Below are 13981 nucleotides of genomic sequence, written 5' to 3'. Positions count from 1 at the left end.
CCTCTCCACACTAAAATCATCATCCATTCTCAGAACTGACACCTTCCCCCTTTCCCCTTTTCTGAACACCTGCCCCAGTCACAAGCCTCTCCACACTTTAGTATAGGCAACAGACCACAGACCCATAAAACCTGAAAGCAGGAAAGGACCCTACATATTATCGAATTCAATCCTCCAGAAGAGGAAACTAAGACCCAGAGAGAGGAAAAAGCCTGCCAGAGGTCATACTGAGTTAGTGACAGGACCTGGACTAAACTCTGAGTTTCTTAAGACTCAGTACAAATCTGCTACAAGAAACTCAGAGCATGGGGTCCCACCTTCAATTCCCTCAAGGCTCATTTTTAATAGGGGTAGATATAGAAGACCTTCTTCCCAAAGGTCACTCACTATAAGCAGAGAATGAGACTGCAATACCTCAAAAATCCTTTTTTTTTTTAAGTAAGAAATTTTCTTACTGCCTCTGAAAGCAGATGCATTGACTTTGGAAGTGTATAAAAATACATTCATGTAGCTTCCTTCCCAGCAACCCCAAAGGGCCTAGACCTTGAATGTCAGGGCCCTAAAAGGTGAAGGTAGCAGATAGCCACAATACCAACTTCAGCTTACCTGAAGGCTAGAACTTGCAGAAGGATCCATTGTAAAACAGCAAATCTGTTAGGGCTGCAGACTAGAGAAGGAGAAAAGAGGCTGGGATTAAAATCCTCCTCCCGGCCTTTCCCTTCCCCCTCTCCTTTCCCATTCTCTTCCCCCTCCCCCTCCTCTGAACACTTAAATAATCAAAGGAGTTCCCAAGTACGGTAAACTCCATACTTAAATGTTCAGACTGCAAAGCCCAGACTCCTGAATCCTTAAGGGCTACTTGAATCCCTCTCCAGCCCAGGGGCTGGTCCCCTTTGCCCTCTCAGGGGCTTGGAGCCTATGTCTGATAGGGCTCAATGCCCCATCCATGAGGCCCCTTACCTGCTCAGTTCTTTTCCTTCAAACTAAAGTTACTCCTTTTCATTGTCACCATCAGAGCCTTTCTGAGTCTCCTACAATCCAGTCCTCATAGGCACAGAAAGGGGAGGTGGGGTGGGGGTGGAGAAATTCACAGGAATGTGAACCCCATGACAAGGAGCAGATCAACCAAGAGTCCCAAAAGCAGGGGTGTGGAGGAAGGGAAGGCCAGGTCTCCTGCTCAGGTCCTTTTATTATCCAGCCTCTCTCCACACCAGAATCATCACCCAGTCTCAGAACTGACACCCTCCCCCTTTCCCCTTTTCTGAACACCTGCCCCAGGCCAGGGAACTTTCAGTCACAAGCCTCTTTGGTATAAGCAGCAGGTCACTGACCCATAGAACCTACATATAAGCAAATTCAAACCTCCAGAAGAGGAAACTGAGGCCCAAAGGGAGGAAAAAGCCTGCCAGAGGTCCTGCTAGATTAGTGACAGGGTCTGGACTTAGAATCTGAGTTTCCTGACTTTTAGTACAGGTATGCTAAAAACAGCTCAGAAGATGGAGTCTGCCCTCAAACCCCTACCCTCATTTTTAACTGGAGTAGATCCAGAAGGCCTTCTTCCCAATGGCTAATTGTCATAAACAGAGGGTGAGACTGCAGTACCTCAGAATCTTCGGAATCCTCTGTCTGCCCTTCTCCAGCCCCCTTGGTCTGCAGAGCCAAGCAACTGTATTATAAGCTCATCTCCGTTTTCCTGCAATAACCTAGCATTAAAGAACAACGGAAAGTGAAGAGCCCAAATGAGCCCAAATCAGCTTTCAGCCAGTCCCTGAGAAAGATTTGGCCCCGAGGTTACAGTAGAAGCCAGCATTCAGTGCTGGGAACAAGACAGCAATGGAGAAGTTTCTCTTCTGTGTAACAAACAGCCAGCCAAAGCCCGGGAGTGACCATCTGGGCCCACAGCCTGCTCACCTTTGCCTCCTTTCCCCAGCTGTTACAACACACCCATCTCCAACCCACTTGCCCCACTGGGGCGGACCTGACATTGGAAGTTCAGTAATGACAGGGTTGGGGGAGGTGAGGTGAGGCAAGGCGAGGAGAGAGGAAGGAGTCTTTCTGCCTAGTCAGGGAGAGCACAAGCACCCTGATTCTTATTTTTGGGCATGGGGTTTGGCCTTAAGAGAAGCCCCAAAGATCAGGACTATTCCTAGATTCACAGCTGTCAGTGGTGCAGGACATTCAGCCTGCACTACTGTGAGAAATCCAAGACCTGATGGAGAAATAGAGTCACAGTATCACAGAGAGAACTAGAAAAGGACCTTAGAGGCCATCTGATCCAACCCCCTTCACAAAAGTAACTTTTCCACAGGCACATAAGCAGTAAATGATAGAGCTGGGATTTGAAACCGGATTCTCTGATAACAAATCCAGCACTTTTTTCACCATGCTATATATCAGTTTCAGAGCTGAAAGAGACCTATGAACACAGAATTGTCAGAGTTTTTGTTGGTGGTAGTTTAGTTGTTTTAATTTGTGTCTGACTATTTGTGACTCTTTTTGGGGTTTTCTTGGCAAAGAAACTGGAATGGTCTTCCCTTTCCTTCTCCAGCTAATTTTATAGATGAGGAAACTGAGGCAAGCTGGGTAAAATGATTTGTCCAGGGTCACACAGCCAGTAAGTGTCTGAGGCCATATTTGAACTCAGAAAGATGAGTTTTCCTGACTCTAAGCCTGGTGCTCTATTCAAAGAGATCTTATGATCTAGAATGTTAGAAGGTTCCTTAGAACACAGAATGTTAGGAGTTAAAAAGGTCCTTAAAATGTAAGAAACAGAATGCTGGAGCTGGAGGGGACCTTCAGCATTCATCTAGTCAAATCTTCTCATTTGACAAATGTGGAAACTGAGGCCTAGAGAAAAAGATATGATATATATCCAGCGTTATACAACTTAGCAAAAGGCTTTTTCCACATACTGTGTCTTCTACAATCCTGGTCTGTCCTTAAAAGCTAAACACACCACACACACACACACACACACACACACACACACACACACACACTTTGTGGTAATTTGAGAGAAAAGGAAGACCAGAAAAAGAGCAAATTAATTTCCTCAATAAAAGTAAGGGAATTAAAAATCTGCCTTGTGACTTTCATCCCCTGCTGCCTTTTCTTCCTCCCCTTGCCCCTTCTCAGGTTTAGTGCCAAGGCTGTGGGAAACTTTGCTTTCGTTAAAAGTTTTATTTATGCCCTCTCTTCCAGTTTCCTCCATATTTCTATTGTCAGCATTAGTCAGAGAGTTGTATTTGCCTACTCATAGAAAGTTGAATACAGAAATAAGAAAGGAATGTGGCAGATTCATGACTTCAAATTCCAGATCCTAAATTACCGACTGTAAGCAGGACTGAGAACCCTTCCCCTTGGACTCAAGCCCTTTCGGGGGTGGGACCGTAGTTCAGGCTGTATCAGGGATCAAACCAAGAACTTGGGCCCAAGGACTGTCTATAAAAGGTGTTTCTGTTTGGTGTTAAACACCACAAGTGGGATTGGCCAACGGGAAGGCAGTACCTGAAACTGTCAGATTTAGGCAAGAGCCGACCTGTATTAGAGAGGGAGCTACAAATGTCTCTCCTTCCTCCATTTGCCCCACTACCACCCCTCCGGTAGTCAAAGGAATTTTCAAGGTCAGATAGATTACTAGAACCAGCAGGTGAGAAATACTCAAAAACCAAGAGGTGGAATTGACCTGTCAACTTTCCCTGAGACCCACAGTGGATACTGACTTCACTTAGGAGCTTCCCACTCACCCCTTCCTGAGCTGACCCTGGGGCACTTTCCCAGGCCTGGCTAAACTCCCTACTAAAGGCACTTCACTTCGTATTCAGCTTGAATTTCACAGAATTTTCAGAGATATATCTTAGAGGTCATGGTCACTGGGGCTAAGCTTAAGACCCTATATTTCTAAAGCTCAGATTTCAACCAGAAATAGAAACAACACTGAGCACAAACCCAAAACAAAACAAAAAACCCTGTGAATTCCCCTACTCCTAAGGCCCATTGTCCATTCAAATTTTTTTGTCCACTGTAGAAAACTATACCTCTTCATAATACAATGTGAACTCTTCGAGGGCAGAGAGAGTTTCATTCTTGTGTTGTATCCCCAGTGCCTAACACACTGCTTTGCATAGAGTAGGTGCTTAAATATTTGTTGAACTGAAAAAAACCCAAATATTTATAAGGTGCCTAATCTATATATGGCACTATGCTAATAACCCATCCCCCTCACAAAAAAAAAACTTAGATAAGACAGACTTCTGGTCTTAATGAAATTTACGATTTGCAAAGGAAGAACATACCAACATAGATAGCTATAATACAAAACACATGATAAGTGCAATTGGAGGGGAACAAAACAAAGTGCTACACGAGGTCTGGGAGAGACAATCGTTAATGTAGTACCTTCCTCCTGGGTTTGTCATGAGGCTTAAATGAGGTAATTATACATTTAACAAATCAGTATTACAAATAAGAGAAGTATACATGTAACCAGCTTTGAAGTGCTATATAAATATTATTATTATTATTATTATTATTATATAATCAGAGAAGGCTTCCTGAAAGAGGTGGCATTTGGGCTGGACTTGAAAGGGTGGTTAAGAATTCAGAAGGTGAAGAAAGGAGGAAGCTCACTCCAGGGATGGGGAAGTAAGTATCTGAGCCTAGGCACAGCAGGGGTGGGAGAGCACATCTGTATGTGTTTGGGGAGAGGGAGAGGCTATAGAGAGCTGTCCAGTGTAACTGGAGCAGAGAATGTGATGGGATATAATATGAGAGAAGGCTGGGAAGGTGGGGTGTGTCAAATTGTAGAGAACCATGACTGTCAGACAAAGGAATGAATCTGAACTTTACCCAGGAAGCAATAAGGAATCCCTGAAAATTGGAAGAGAAAGAGCTGGCAGGAATTGCTATAGACAGGTAATAAGGGTTTTTACTAAGTATATCAGGTTTTTTTTAATGGAGAATATGAGTGGAGAAGCATGTTGCATGAGTAGAATCCGGACACTTTTCTTCCCTTGGTTTGGGTGACTTATCTCCTACCTCCTCTGACTTATCTAACCACTCCTTTTCATTCTCCTTGACTGATTTATCATATTCTTTCTGCCCTTCAGTATAGAAGCCCTTCGAGGTTCCACCCTTGGAAGGAAGACAAAAAGGAAACAAGCATTTATTGAGTACTTGTTGTTTGTTAGGAACTGTGTGAAGTGCTCAGGATACAAATACAGCCAATTGTTGTCCTTTGAGGTACTTATGTTCAATAAAGTCGCCACAAACACTGAATTAGCAATATCTCCTAGGGGAGATCTGGGATTTGGTTTCTGAGAGCCTCTGGTCATTACATTTTCATCAACTAATCAATATATAACCTTGTTTTATATGTTTCTGTTTAAAGGCACCTTGTTTAACATATGTTTCTTACACATAATTATATGGGAATTTCCTCGTCCTTTTTCTGAATGTACAATATTGTTGATTCATTAACCTTAAATTGATGGCAAATGATACTATAACACAGGAATTATCTAACACAAATTCTTTCTCCATAAGACACATCAGAGCCTTCTATGCTCAAGCAATACTAGAAAACAGTTCAGCACTATGCCTGGGGGCCATTCTAAACAGCTTAATCACCAGCACAAAAATGCAAAAAATGTGGCATTAAACCGGGATGGAAAAAAGGATATGTGTTTACTGCATGAGAGCCAAAACAAGAAGACCAAGCATTGCCTTGCTCGACCTCAACTGGGAACTTGTGCCATTTTTTTCGCCACTCTGCACATGTCCAAGAATGACCAGAAAAGTGCCTCAAGTATTGATTTCAAAGTTACCAATAAATTTTAGTGACTAGAGGAGTTCACAAATACAGAATCCATGAATAATGAGGATTGATTGTAAAGATAAAAAGAAAGGAGGTGGCTAGGTGGCACATTGAATAGAGCACCCGCCCTGGAGTCAGGAGGACCTGAGTGCAAATCCAGTTTCAGATACTTTACACAAAAACTAGCTGTGTGACCTTGGGTAAGTCACTTAACCCCAATTGCCCTCCAAAAAGAAGATAAAAAGAAAGAAAATCCCTGGCCCCAAGAAGCTTTTATTATAAGGGGAGGGGCGGGAAGTGACAATACAGCAAAGGGACCTGAAAAGTTGTAAGGGGGCCATGATTTTGAAGTCAAGAAAGTTAGGAATAGGTAAGGGCAATGAAGGCAGGTTGGCCTGAACCCTCACAGACAACTACTCCAAGTTGGGCAGTGGTAATAGGAGACCCCAGGCACTGAGGGAACTTCAAGAATGAGACAACAGTAGAGATACAATTGTGAAATCTAGAAAGTCAGAAACAAAGCTGGAAGGTACTATTCCCTATATTCTCTCCATTGATTTCCTCATAAATTTCCATAAGTTCGGATATAACCTTTATGCAGGCGATACCCAAATCTACACATCCATCTTTCCTCTGAACTCCTATTCATCATTTCCAACTGTGTGCTAGACCTTTCCACCTGGATATCCCATTGGTACCCCAAATTCAACACATCCAAAATGCTTATCTCTATGCACAGCCCCCACCAGACCCTCCCCTCCTTCTATCTTGCCTATCTCTGTTGAGGGCAGCACTGTCTTCATAGTCAACCAGGTTCATTACATCAGCATCATCTTTGACTCTTCCCTTTCTTCCAACTCCTACATCCAATCATTACCAAATCTTACAAATTATACCTTCACAATGGCTATCGCATTTTCTCCACTCACATGACCACCATCATAGTTAGTCTTCATCACCTTTCACTTACGTGATTATAATAGTCTTCTCATTGGTTTCTCTGCCACTAAAACCTTCCAAATCTCTACCAAAATCATCTTTCTGAGGCACAGGTTTAGCCATGTCATTCCCCTGTTCAAAAACTTTCAGTGCATTTAGGGAAATCTTATTGTCTGTAGAATGAAATATTCCTTAGACGGTTTCAAGGTCCTCTACAATCTGATTCTAAATCTACCTCTCCATCCTTATATCACAATATTCCCCTTCATGCATTCTATTTCCTAGGCTAACTCTCCTACCAGTTGTTCCCTGAACTTGATATACCATCTTCTTTTGCCTCTATGTATTTGCAAAATCCATCTCTCCTGAAATTTGGAACTATGGACTATAAAACTGCATATACCCTTTGATCCAGCAATACCACTACTCTGTGTGTATCCCAAAGAAATCATCAAAAAGGGAAAATGACCTACACGTACAAAAAATATTCATAGCAACTCATTTTGTGGTGCCAAAGAATTGGAAACTGAGAGTATTCCTATCAATTGGGGAATGGCTAAACAAGTTGTGGCATATGAATGTAATAGAATACCATTGTTCCATAAGAAATTATGAGCAAACAGACTTCAGAAAAACTTGGAAAGACTTACATGAACTGATGCTGAATGAAGTAAGCAGAACCAGGAGAACACTGTGCACAGTAACAGCAGCCTTGGGCAATAACCAACTTTGATAGACTTAGCTCTTCTGAGCAATGCAATGATCTTGGTTGATTCCAAAAAACTCATAATGGAAAATGTTAGCCACATCCAGAGAAAGAAATATAGAGTCTGAACACAGATCAAAGCATATTATTTTCTCTTTTTTTGTTTTTTTTCTTTCTCATGGTTTCCCCCTTTTGTTCTGATTCTTCTTTTACAACATGACAAATGTTGAAATATGTTTAATGTGATTGTACATATATAGCCTATATCAGATTGTATGCCTTTTTGGGGGGGAGGAAAGGGAGAATTTAGAACTCAAAATCTTATCAAAGTGAATGTTGAAAACTAAAAATAAACAAATTTTTTAAAAACTTAAAAAATAAAAATATAATGAAGGGGGGGAGGAAGAAGGACCTATTTGTACAAAAATATTTATAGCAGCTCTTTTTGTGGTGACAAAAAATTGAAAATTGAAGGAATGTCCATCAATCAGAGAATGGCTGAACAAGTTGTGATATATGATTGTAATGGAATAGTATTGTGCTATAAGAAATGATGAGCAGGCTGGTTTCAGAAAGATCTGGAAAGATTTATATGTACCGATGCAAACTGAAGTAAGTAAAACCAGGAGAACATTGTACACAGTAACAATACTGTATGATGATCAACTGTGAACAGCTTAGCTATTCTCAGCAATACAATGATGCAAGACAATTCCAAAGGACTCATGAAGAAAAATGTTATCCACCTCCGGAGAAAGAACTGATGGAGTCTGACTACAGATTGAAGCATACTATTTTTCATTTTCTGTATTTTTTGTGGATTTTTTCCCTTTGAGTCTGTGTCTTCTTTCACAATATGCTTGATATGTTTTGCATGTAACATACAACACATTACTTACTGTCTCAGGAAAGAGGAAGGTAAGAGAGGAAGAGAGAAAATTTAGAACTCAAAATTTTTTAAAATGAATGTTAAAAATCGTCTTTACCCATAACTGGGAAAACACAAAATATTATTTTTAGAAACCATCTCTTCTGCCTAAAATGGATTCCCTCCGCATCGTGGCCTTTCAGAATCCATATTTTCTTTCAAAGCTCAGCTTAGGCACCATCTCCCTTGTGAAGCTTTCCCCGATTCTTCCAGTTATTGGTGCTCTCTCCTTCCTTGCTGGATCATCCATTTAGATCTAGGAGAGACCTAGAGGCCATCAAGCCCAATACTTTCATTTTCCTGATGCAGAAACTAAGGCACATTGAGGTTAAGTGATTTGCCCAGAGTCACACAAGTAACTGAGATGGGATATGAGCCCAGTTTTTACTGTCTCCAAGCAGAGCACCTTGTCCATGACACCGTGCTAGCTAGGACTTTATCTGATCTCTCCTTTACCTTTTTCACTCCCTCTACTGTGAAATAACTTTCCGGGTGTTCACATTGTATCCCCTTAGAAGAATACAAGTTCCCTGAGGGTAGAAAAAAATTTTTTTCCAGTCTTTCTATTCCCAGAACCTTCTCTATTGTAGGCATTTAATATTTGTTACTGTTAGGACTTGGTAACTGGTATGAGAGGAAAGGAGAGGGAAGAGTTCAGATAAATCCATGGTTTCAAATATGGGAGACCAGTTGAACTGTGTTGCCACAGATAGAAACAGTGAAGTCAGAAGGGGGAGCAGGCCTAGGGAGGGACATAATGAGATCAGTTTTAGTTGCGTGCAGTGTGAGCTTGCTGATGGACATCGAGGTAAAGATGGCCTGTAGATAGGTAGAGAAGATCTGAGTCTCCATTTCAGAAGAGAGGTCGGGGTCAGAAATATTTGGGAATCATCTACTTAGAGATGGAAGTTGAAGCCACCATAGAAATGAGTGATATTGTCAAGAAAGACTTCAGAGAGAGAAGAGGGTCAAGGATCAACCCTCACTGGACAATCGTATTAAAGGATAAGGAAGAAGATGAAGAGCCAGTGAATGGGTTAGAAAAAGGTCAGCTAAATGAATACTTCTATATTATAATGACCAAGCTTGGTCACATATACCAATATATACATACATACATACACACACATATATATGCACACATACACCACATATAGAATGCAATATATACAATATGTAATATATCTATACTATATATACACACATATAATTATATATGCATATGTGTGTATTAATATACATATATATATATATATATATATATACCCTCTCTTTGCAAAAGTGGGAGACCATGAATGTGGAATACTACAGATATCAGTCTTTTTTCCATATGTTGGACAGTTTTGCTGAATTGTTTTTTCCCCATGCTTTATTATTTGTTATATGAGATGGCACTCTGGGAAAGGGAAAGGTAAGGAATACATTATGGAAGAATTGGTGATGGAAAAACAAAAGATATCAATAAAAACACACTTTAAAAAAGAAGGAATGTTGGCAAGGTAGGAAAATACCAGAAGGAAATGCCAGAGACACTGTATTGTGTCTCTGAAATCAAAGGAGGAGGAAAGATTATCTGAAAGAAAGTAGGAAGGGATGGAAAGTGGGGGCCATCAGTAGTGTCAAAATCTGTAGAGTTTAAGGAGGAAGAGGACTGAAAATGTCAGGTCAAAGGAGAAGCAGCCATGCCCTAGAGGTAGCAAAAGTATGCAGATGCTGTCTGTATCATAGGCTCTGGACATGGGCCATTGTGATTTGGTGAGTAGGAGATGACCAGTGACCTCTGAGAGAAGTTTCAGTAGAGTGGTAAGGACAGAAGCCAGACTATAAGGGAATGAGGAAAAAGCAGGTAGTGATAAAGGAGAGACATTAGGAATTTAGATGTAAATAATTTTTCCCCCTCTTCAGCAAACTCCTCTCTTGATTTTCCTGATGATACTAGATACCTGCTCTTGGCTTTTCTATTTATACAATTTCATTTTTTTTTTAACAGAATTCAGCAGGGAAGAGGAAAAGAAAGCTGGGACTACACATGAGTAAGAATGAAAAATTAAGGAAAGGGTTTTTTTTTTAGGATTAAGGAAACAATGTCAATAGTCCAGGTAGAAGAATAATAAGAATTGGCTATATCTCTTCTTTTTAGACAAAAAGAGTAGGTAATGACACTGAGAAGTTATGAGAAATGGAGAACAGCTCATGTTGGTTGGCCTCAGTTTTCTTAGTGAAATGGGAGGCTGGGTCATTTAGGTACATGGAAAGAAGAAAAGGTTTGGAACAATTGTTATTTGTAGAAATCTCTTCTATCCCAAGCACATAGAATGATTCTTCTCACATAGCAGGTAGCTGGTCATGTTGGTGATGAAGTTATCTAAGCAAATTAACAAATATCCTCTTTGAAAAACACAAATGCTCTAACATGTACATAAATTTAAGCTTAGCATAAGGACTCCATATTAGAAACTATCCTCCATTAACCTTTAAGTGAGGGATTATATGTCTTTCCTCCTCAACTGCTTGATCATTTCTCTTGCCTCAGTGTCCTAGAAGGTATCTCAGTTTCGGGAAATCTGACTTGGACATCTTGCCCTCTATACACAACTTTCTACTACCACCCCTCCCATCCCTGCCCTACTTTTTTCACCAGTTAGTAGTCTGAAGTCTGATTTAACTCAAATGATAGCAATTTAATAATTTTCTTTACTCCTCAGTCAAGCATTTGGATTGATGATCTTTTCCCCCCACTTAATAACGTTAACAATGTTCTATTTTTTTCTAAATACACGTAAAGATAGTTTTCAAAATTCATTTTTTAATATATTGAGTCCAAATTTTTCTCCCTCCTTTCTTCCTTTCCTCCCTCCCTCCCTCCCTCCTCCTTTCCTAAGAGAGCAAGCAATCTGATATAGGTTATACGTGTACAATCATGTTCAACATATTTCCACATTAGTCATGTTGTGAAAAAAGAATCAGAACAAAAGGGGGAAACCACAAGAAAGAAAGAAAAAACAAAAAACAGAAAAGTAGAGTAGAGCTTAAGGAGGAAAAAGTGAAGATAGTATGCTTCCTTCTGCATTCAGACTTCACAGTTCTTTCTCTGGATGTGAATGGCATTTTCCATCATGAGTCTTTTGGAATTGTCTTGGATCACTATACTGCTGAGAAGAGCTAAGTCTATGATAGTTGATCATCACACAATGTTACTGTTACTGTGTACAATGTTCTCCTGGTTCTGCTCACTTCACTCAGCATCAGTTCATGTAAGTCTTTCCAGGTTTTTTCTGAAGTGTGCTTGCTCATCATTTCTTATAGCACAATAGTATTCCATTACATTCATATATCACAACTTGTTCAGGCATTCCCCAACTGATGGGCTTCTCTTCCATTTCTAATTTTTGGCCACCACAAAGAGAGATGCTATAAATATTTTTTGTACATGTGGGTCCTTTCCCCATTTTTATGACCTCTCCAGGATACAGACCTAGAAGTAGTATTGCTGGATCAAAGGTATGCACAGCTTTATAGCCCTTTGGGCATTGTTGGACTGATGATCTTGATAGTCTGCTGAGCTGCTCTCCCTGAAATGACCTTATATTATGAGCACTTGCTACAAAACAAGATTTATTGTGCATCAGGAGCACTTCTATTTCTTGGACCTTGTGGACCAAGAACTTCCTGAATGCCCCAGGTAGTGTTTTGTCTCTTTATAGGGTGACAGGATCTGATCCTTGAGTCCTTTTTGCATCTTCTTATCTGTGCCTCACGGTTTTTCTGATCTTGACGTTGATCTGACTGGTGTCAAGTGAATTTTTTGGTTCTCTTCTTGACTGTGCCTCCCTTTTTGTCAAAGCTGAAAATGTAGGGTCCACTCATGGTCCTGATTTCACTGCTGATTGATGTGGAAGTTTTAAACCTTCTCCATTTCCTTCCCGGTGCAACCACTATCAAAAATCCTTTCAACTACTATCAAAAACCATTGCCACTACTATAAAAAATAGTTTTAAGACATAGCTTAGAAAAGAAAGAGTAAATCTCACTCAAGAAATAGGCTCCTTGAAAACTAGAATAACCCAAATAGAAATCGATGTCTTTATGAAATGACAAGAAACATTAGACCAAAATCAAAAGCATTTTTTTATCTTATTTTTATTTTTGCTTTTTGAAAGGGGAAAGGCAGGGCAATTGGGGTTAAGTGATTTACCTAAGGTCATATGGCTAGTAAGTGTTAAGTGTCTGAGGTCGGATTTGAACTCAGTTCCTCCTGACTCCAGGGCTGGTGCTCTATTCACTGTGCCACCTAGCCACCCCCATGTGTTTCTTTTAAATAGAAGAAAATGTAAACTATCTGATACCAAAAACAACTGACCTGGAAAAGAGGTCAAGGAAAGATAACATAAGTGTAATGCCCCTAAAGTAAAGTTCACTCATCCAACTCATCCTTCTAGTAGCTTGGTTGGTTCTAAGGGTAATTCTGTGAGGGGCTATTCTCTGAAACACTAGCTCACAAGTCCTTCCTTGTATGCTTCCCCTTGACAATCAGACTCAGTTTTTTGTTTTTTGTTTTTTGCAAAGGCATTTACTCAAACAGCATAGAAATAAGAGTAATTACAAAGAATTTTCTGACATCATTCAGTGGCACATTCTCCCAAAAATATACCCAAAAGCCATGTGGGGGACAAGTTGACACAAACTTAGAGCTGAAATAGTTACAAGACACACAAGTTTAGGGCAACCTACAACTCTGGAACAGAAGCAGGTTCTCAATGTCTTTTTTCTCCCCAAAAGGTTCTTTTATTTAAATGAAATTCATTTTTTAATTCAATTTTATTTTCAGTTCCAAATTTTCTCCCTCCCCCATCCATCGAAAAGACAAGAAAAATAAAATCTATTACAAATATGTAAAATCATGCAAAACAAAAAAAAATTTATTAGCCATGTTCTCCCCCTCTGCTCAATAAAAGCAAGGGAAAGAAAAAAATAGAGGAAAATATGTTTCAGTCTGCACTCTGAGTCCTTTATCTGGAGGTGGAGATCATTGCTTCATCACAGCTCCTTTGGAGTTATGGTTGGTCATGAGTTGATCAGAGTTACTAAAGTCTTTCAAAGTTGGTTATCTTTACATTATTGTTACTGTATAAATTTCTCCCTTGGTTCTGCTTTACTTTGCATCAATTCATACAAGTCTTCCTAGGTATTTGAAACCATCCTCTTCATCAAATGACCCATCACATCTCCAGAGGATCTGTGATGGAGCAAGTTACTTACATCTGACAGAGAGGTGATAGACAAGGTGTACAGACATAGATTTTTGCACATGACCACGTATGGATTCATATTACTTAGTTACATTTATTTATTACAAGGATTTCCTCCTCCTTTTTTTTCCTCTTGATTAAAAGAGGTGGGGGTCAGAGAGGTCTGGGGTTAGCAATAATTATGTAAAAAATATGGTCCATTGAAAGTTTTTTAAAATGCACAAAACAGAAAGGAAGTTATAAGAAAGCACAAGTTTTGAAACTATATACTTTTTTTTAAAGCAAATAATTTGAAATGGAAATCCATGGTTTTATATAGAATTCTCTTATATGTGATCTCTTGT

General features: G+C 39.9%; 1 protein-coding gene and 1 long non-coding RNA gene across 4 annotated transcripts in view; one reads left to right on the top strand and one right to left on the bottom strand.

Moving 5' to 3' along the window:
- The window catches only part of SGK2 (serum/glucocorticoid regulated kinase 2), a 50941-nt gene extending 49041 nt beyond the window's left edge, over positions 1-1900 (bottom strand). The window contains exons 1-2 of one of the 2 annotated variants that reach the window (XM_069077584.1): positions 1603-1900; positions 607-667 (exon numbers count right to left, since the gene is read on the bottom strand). In XM_069077584.1, the coding sequence (XP_068933685.1) occupies positions 607-636 (30 nt within the window). In that variant the 5' untranslated portion in view covers positions 637-667; positions 1603-1900. Of the gene's footprint in view, positions 1-606; positions 668-960; positions 1200-1602 lie in introns of those variants that run through there. The other variant, XM_069077585.1, reaches the window with a different exon arrangement.
- LOC138153471 (uncharacterized) overlaps positions 1-13981 on the top strand; it is a 92019-nt gene that overhangs the window by 53906 nt on the left and 24132 nt on the right. The gene's annotated exons all lie outside the window — the stretch shown is intronic.

This window comes from Petaurus breviceps, unplaced genomic scaffold, assembly GCF_028583685.1.
Source record: "Petaurus breviceps papuanus isolate PSGF00001 unplaced genomic scaffold, PetGlider_PUasm1.0 90994, whole genome shotgun sequence".
In the NCBI taxonomy this organism is placed as follows: Eukaryota; Metazoa; Chordata; class Mammalia; order Diprotodontia; family Petauridae; genus Petaurus; species Petaurus breviceps.
The sequence above is the reverse complement of the archived record's forward strand: the minus strand, read 5'-3'. Positions and strand labels throughout refer to the sequence as shown.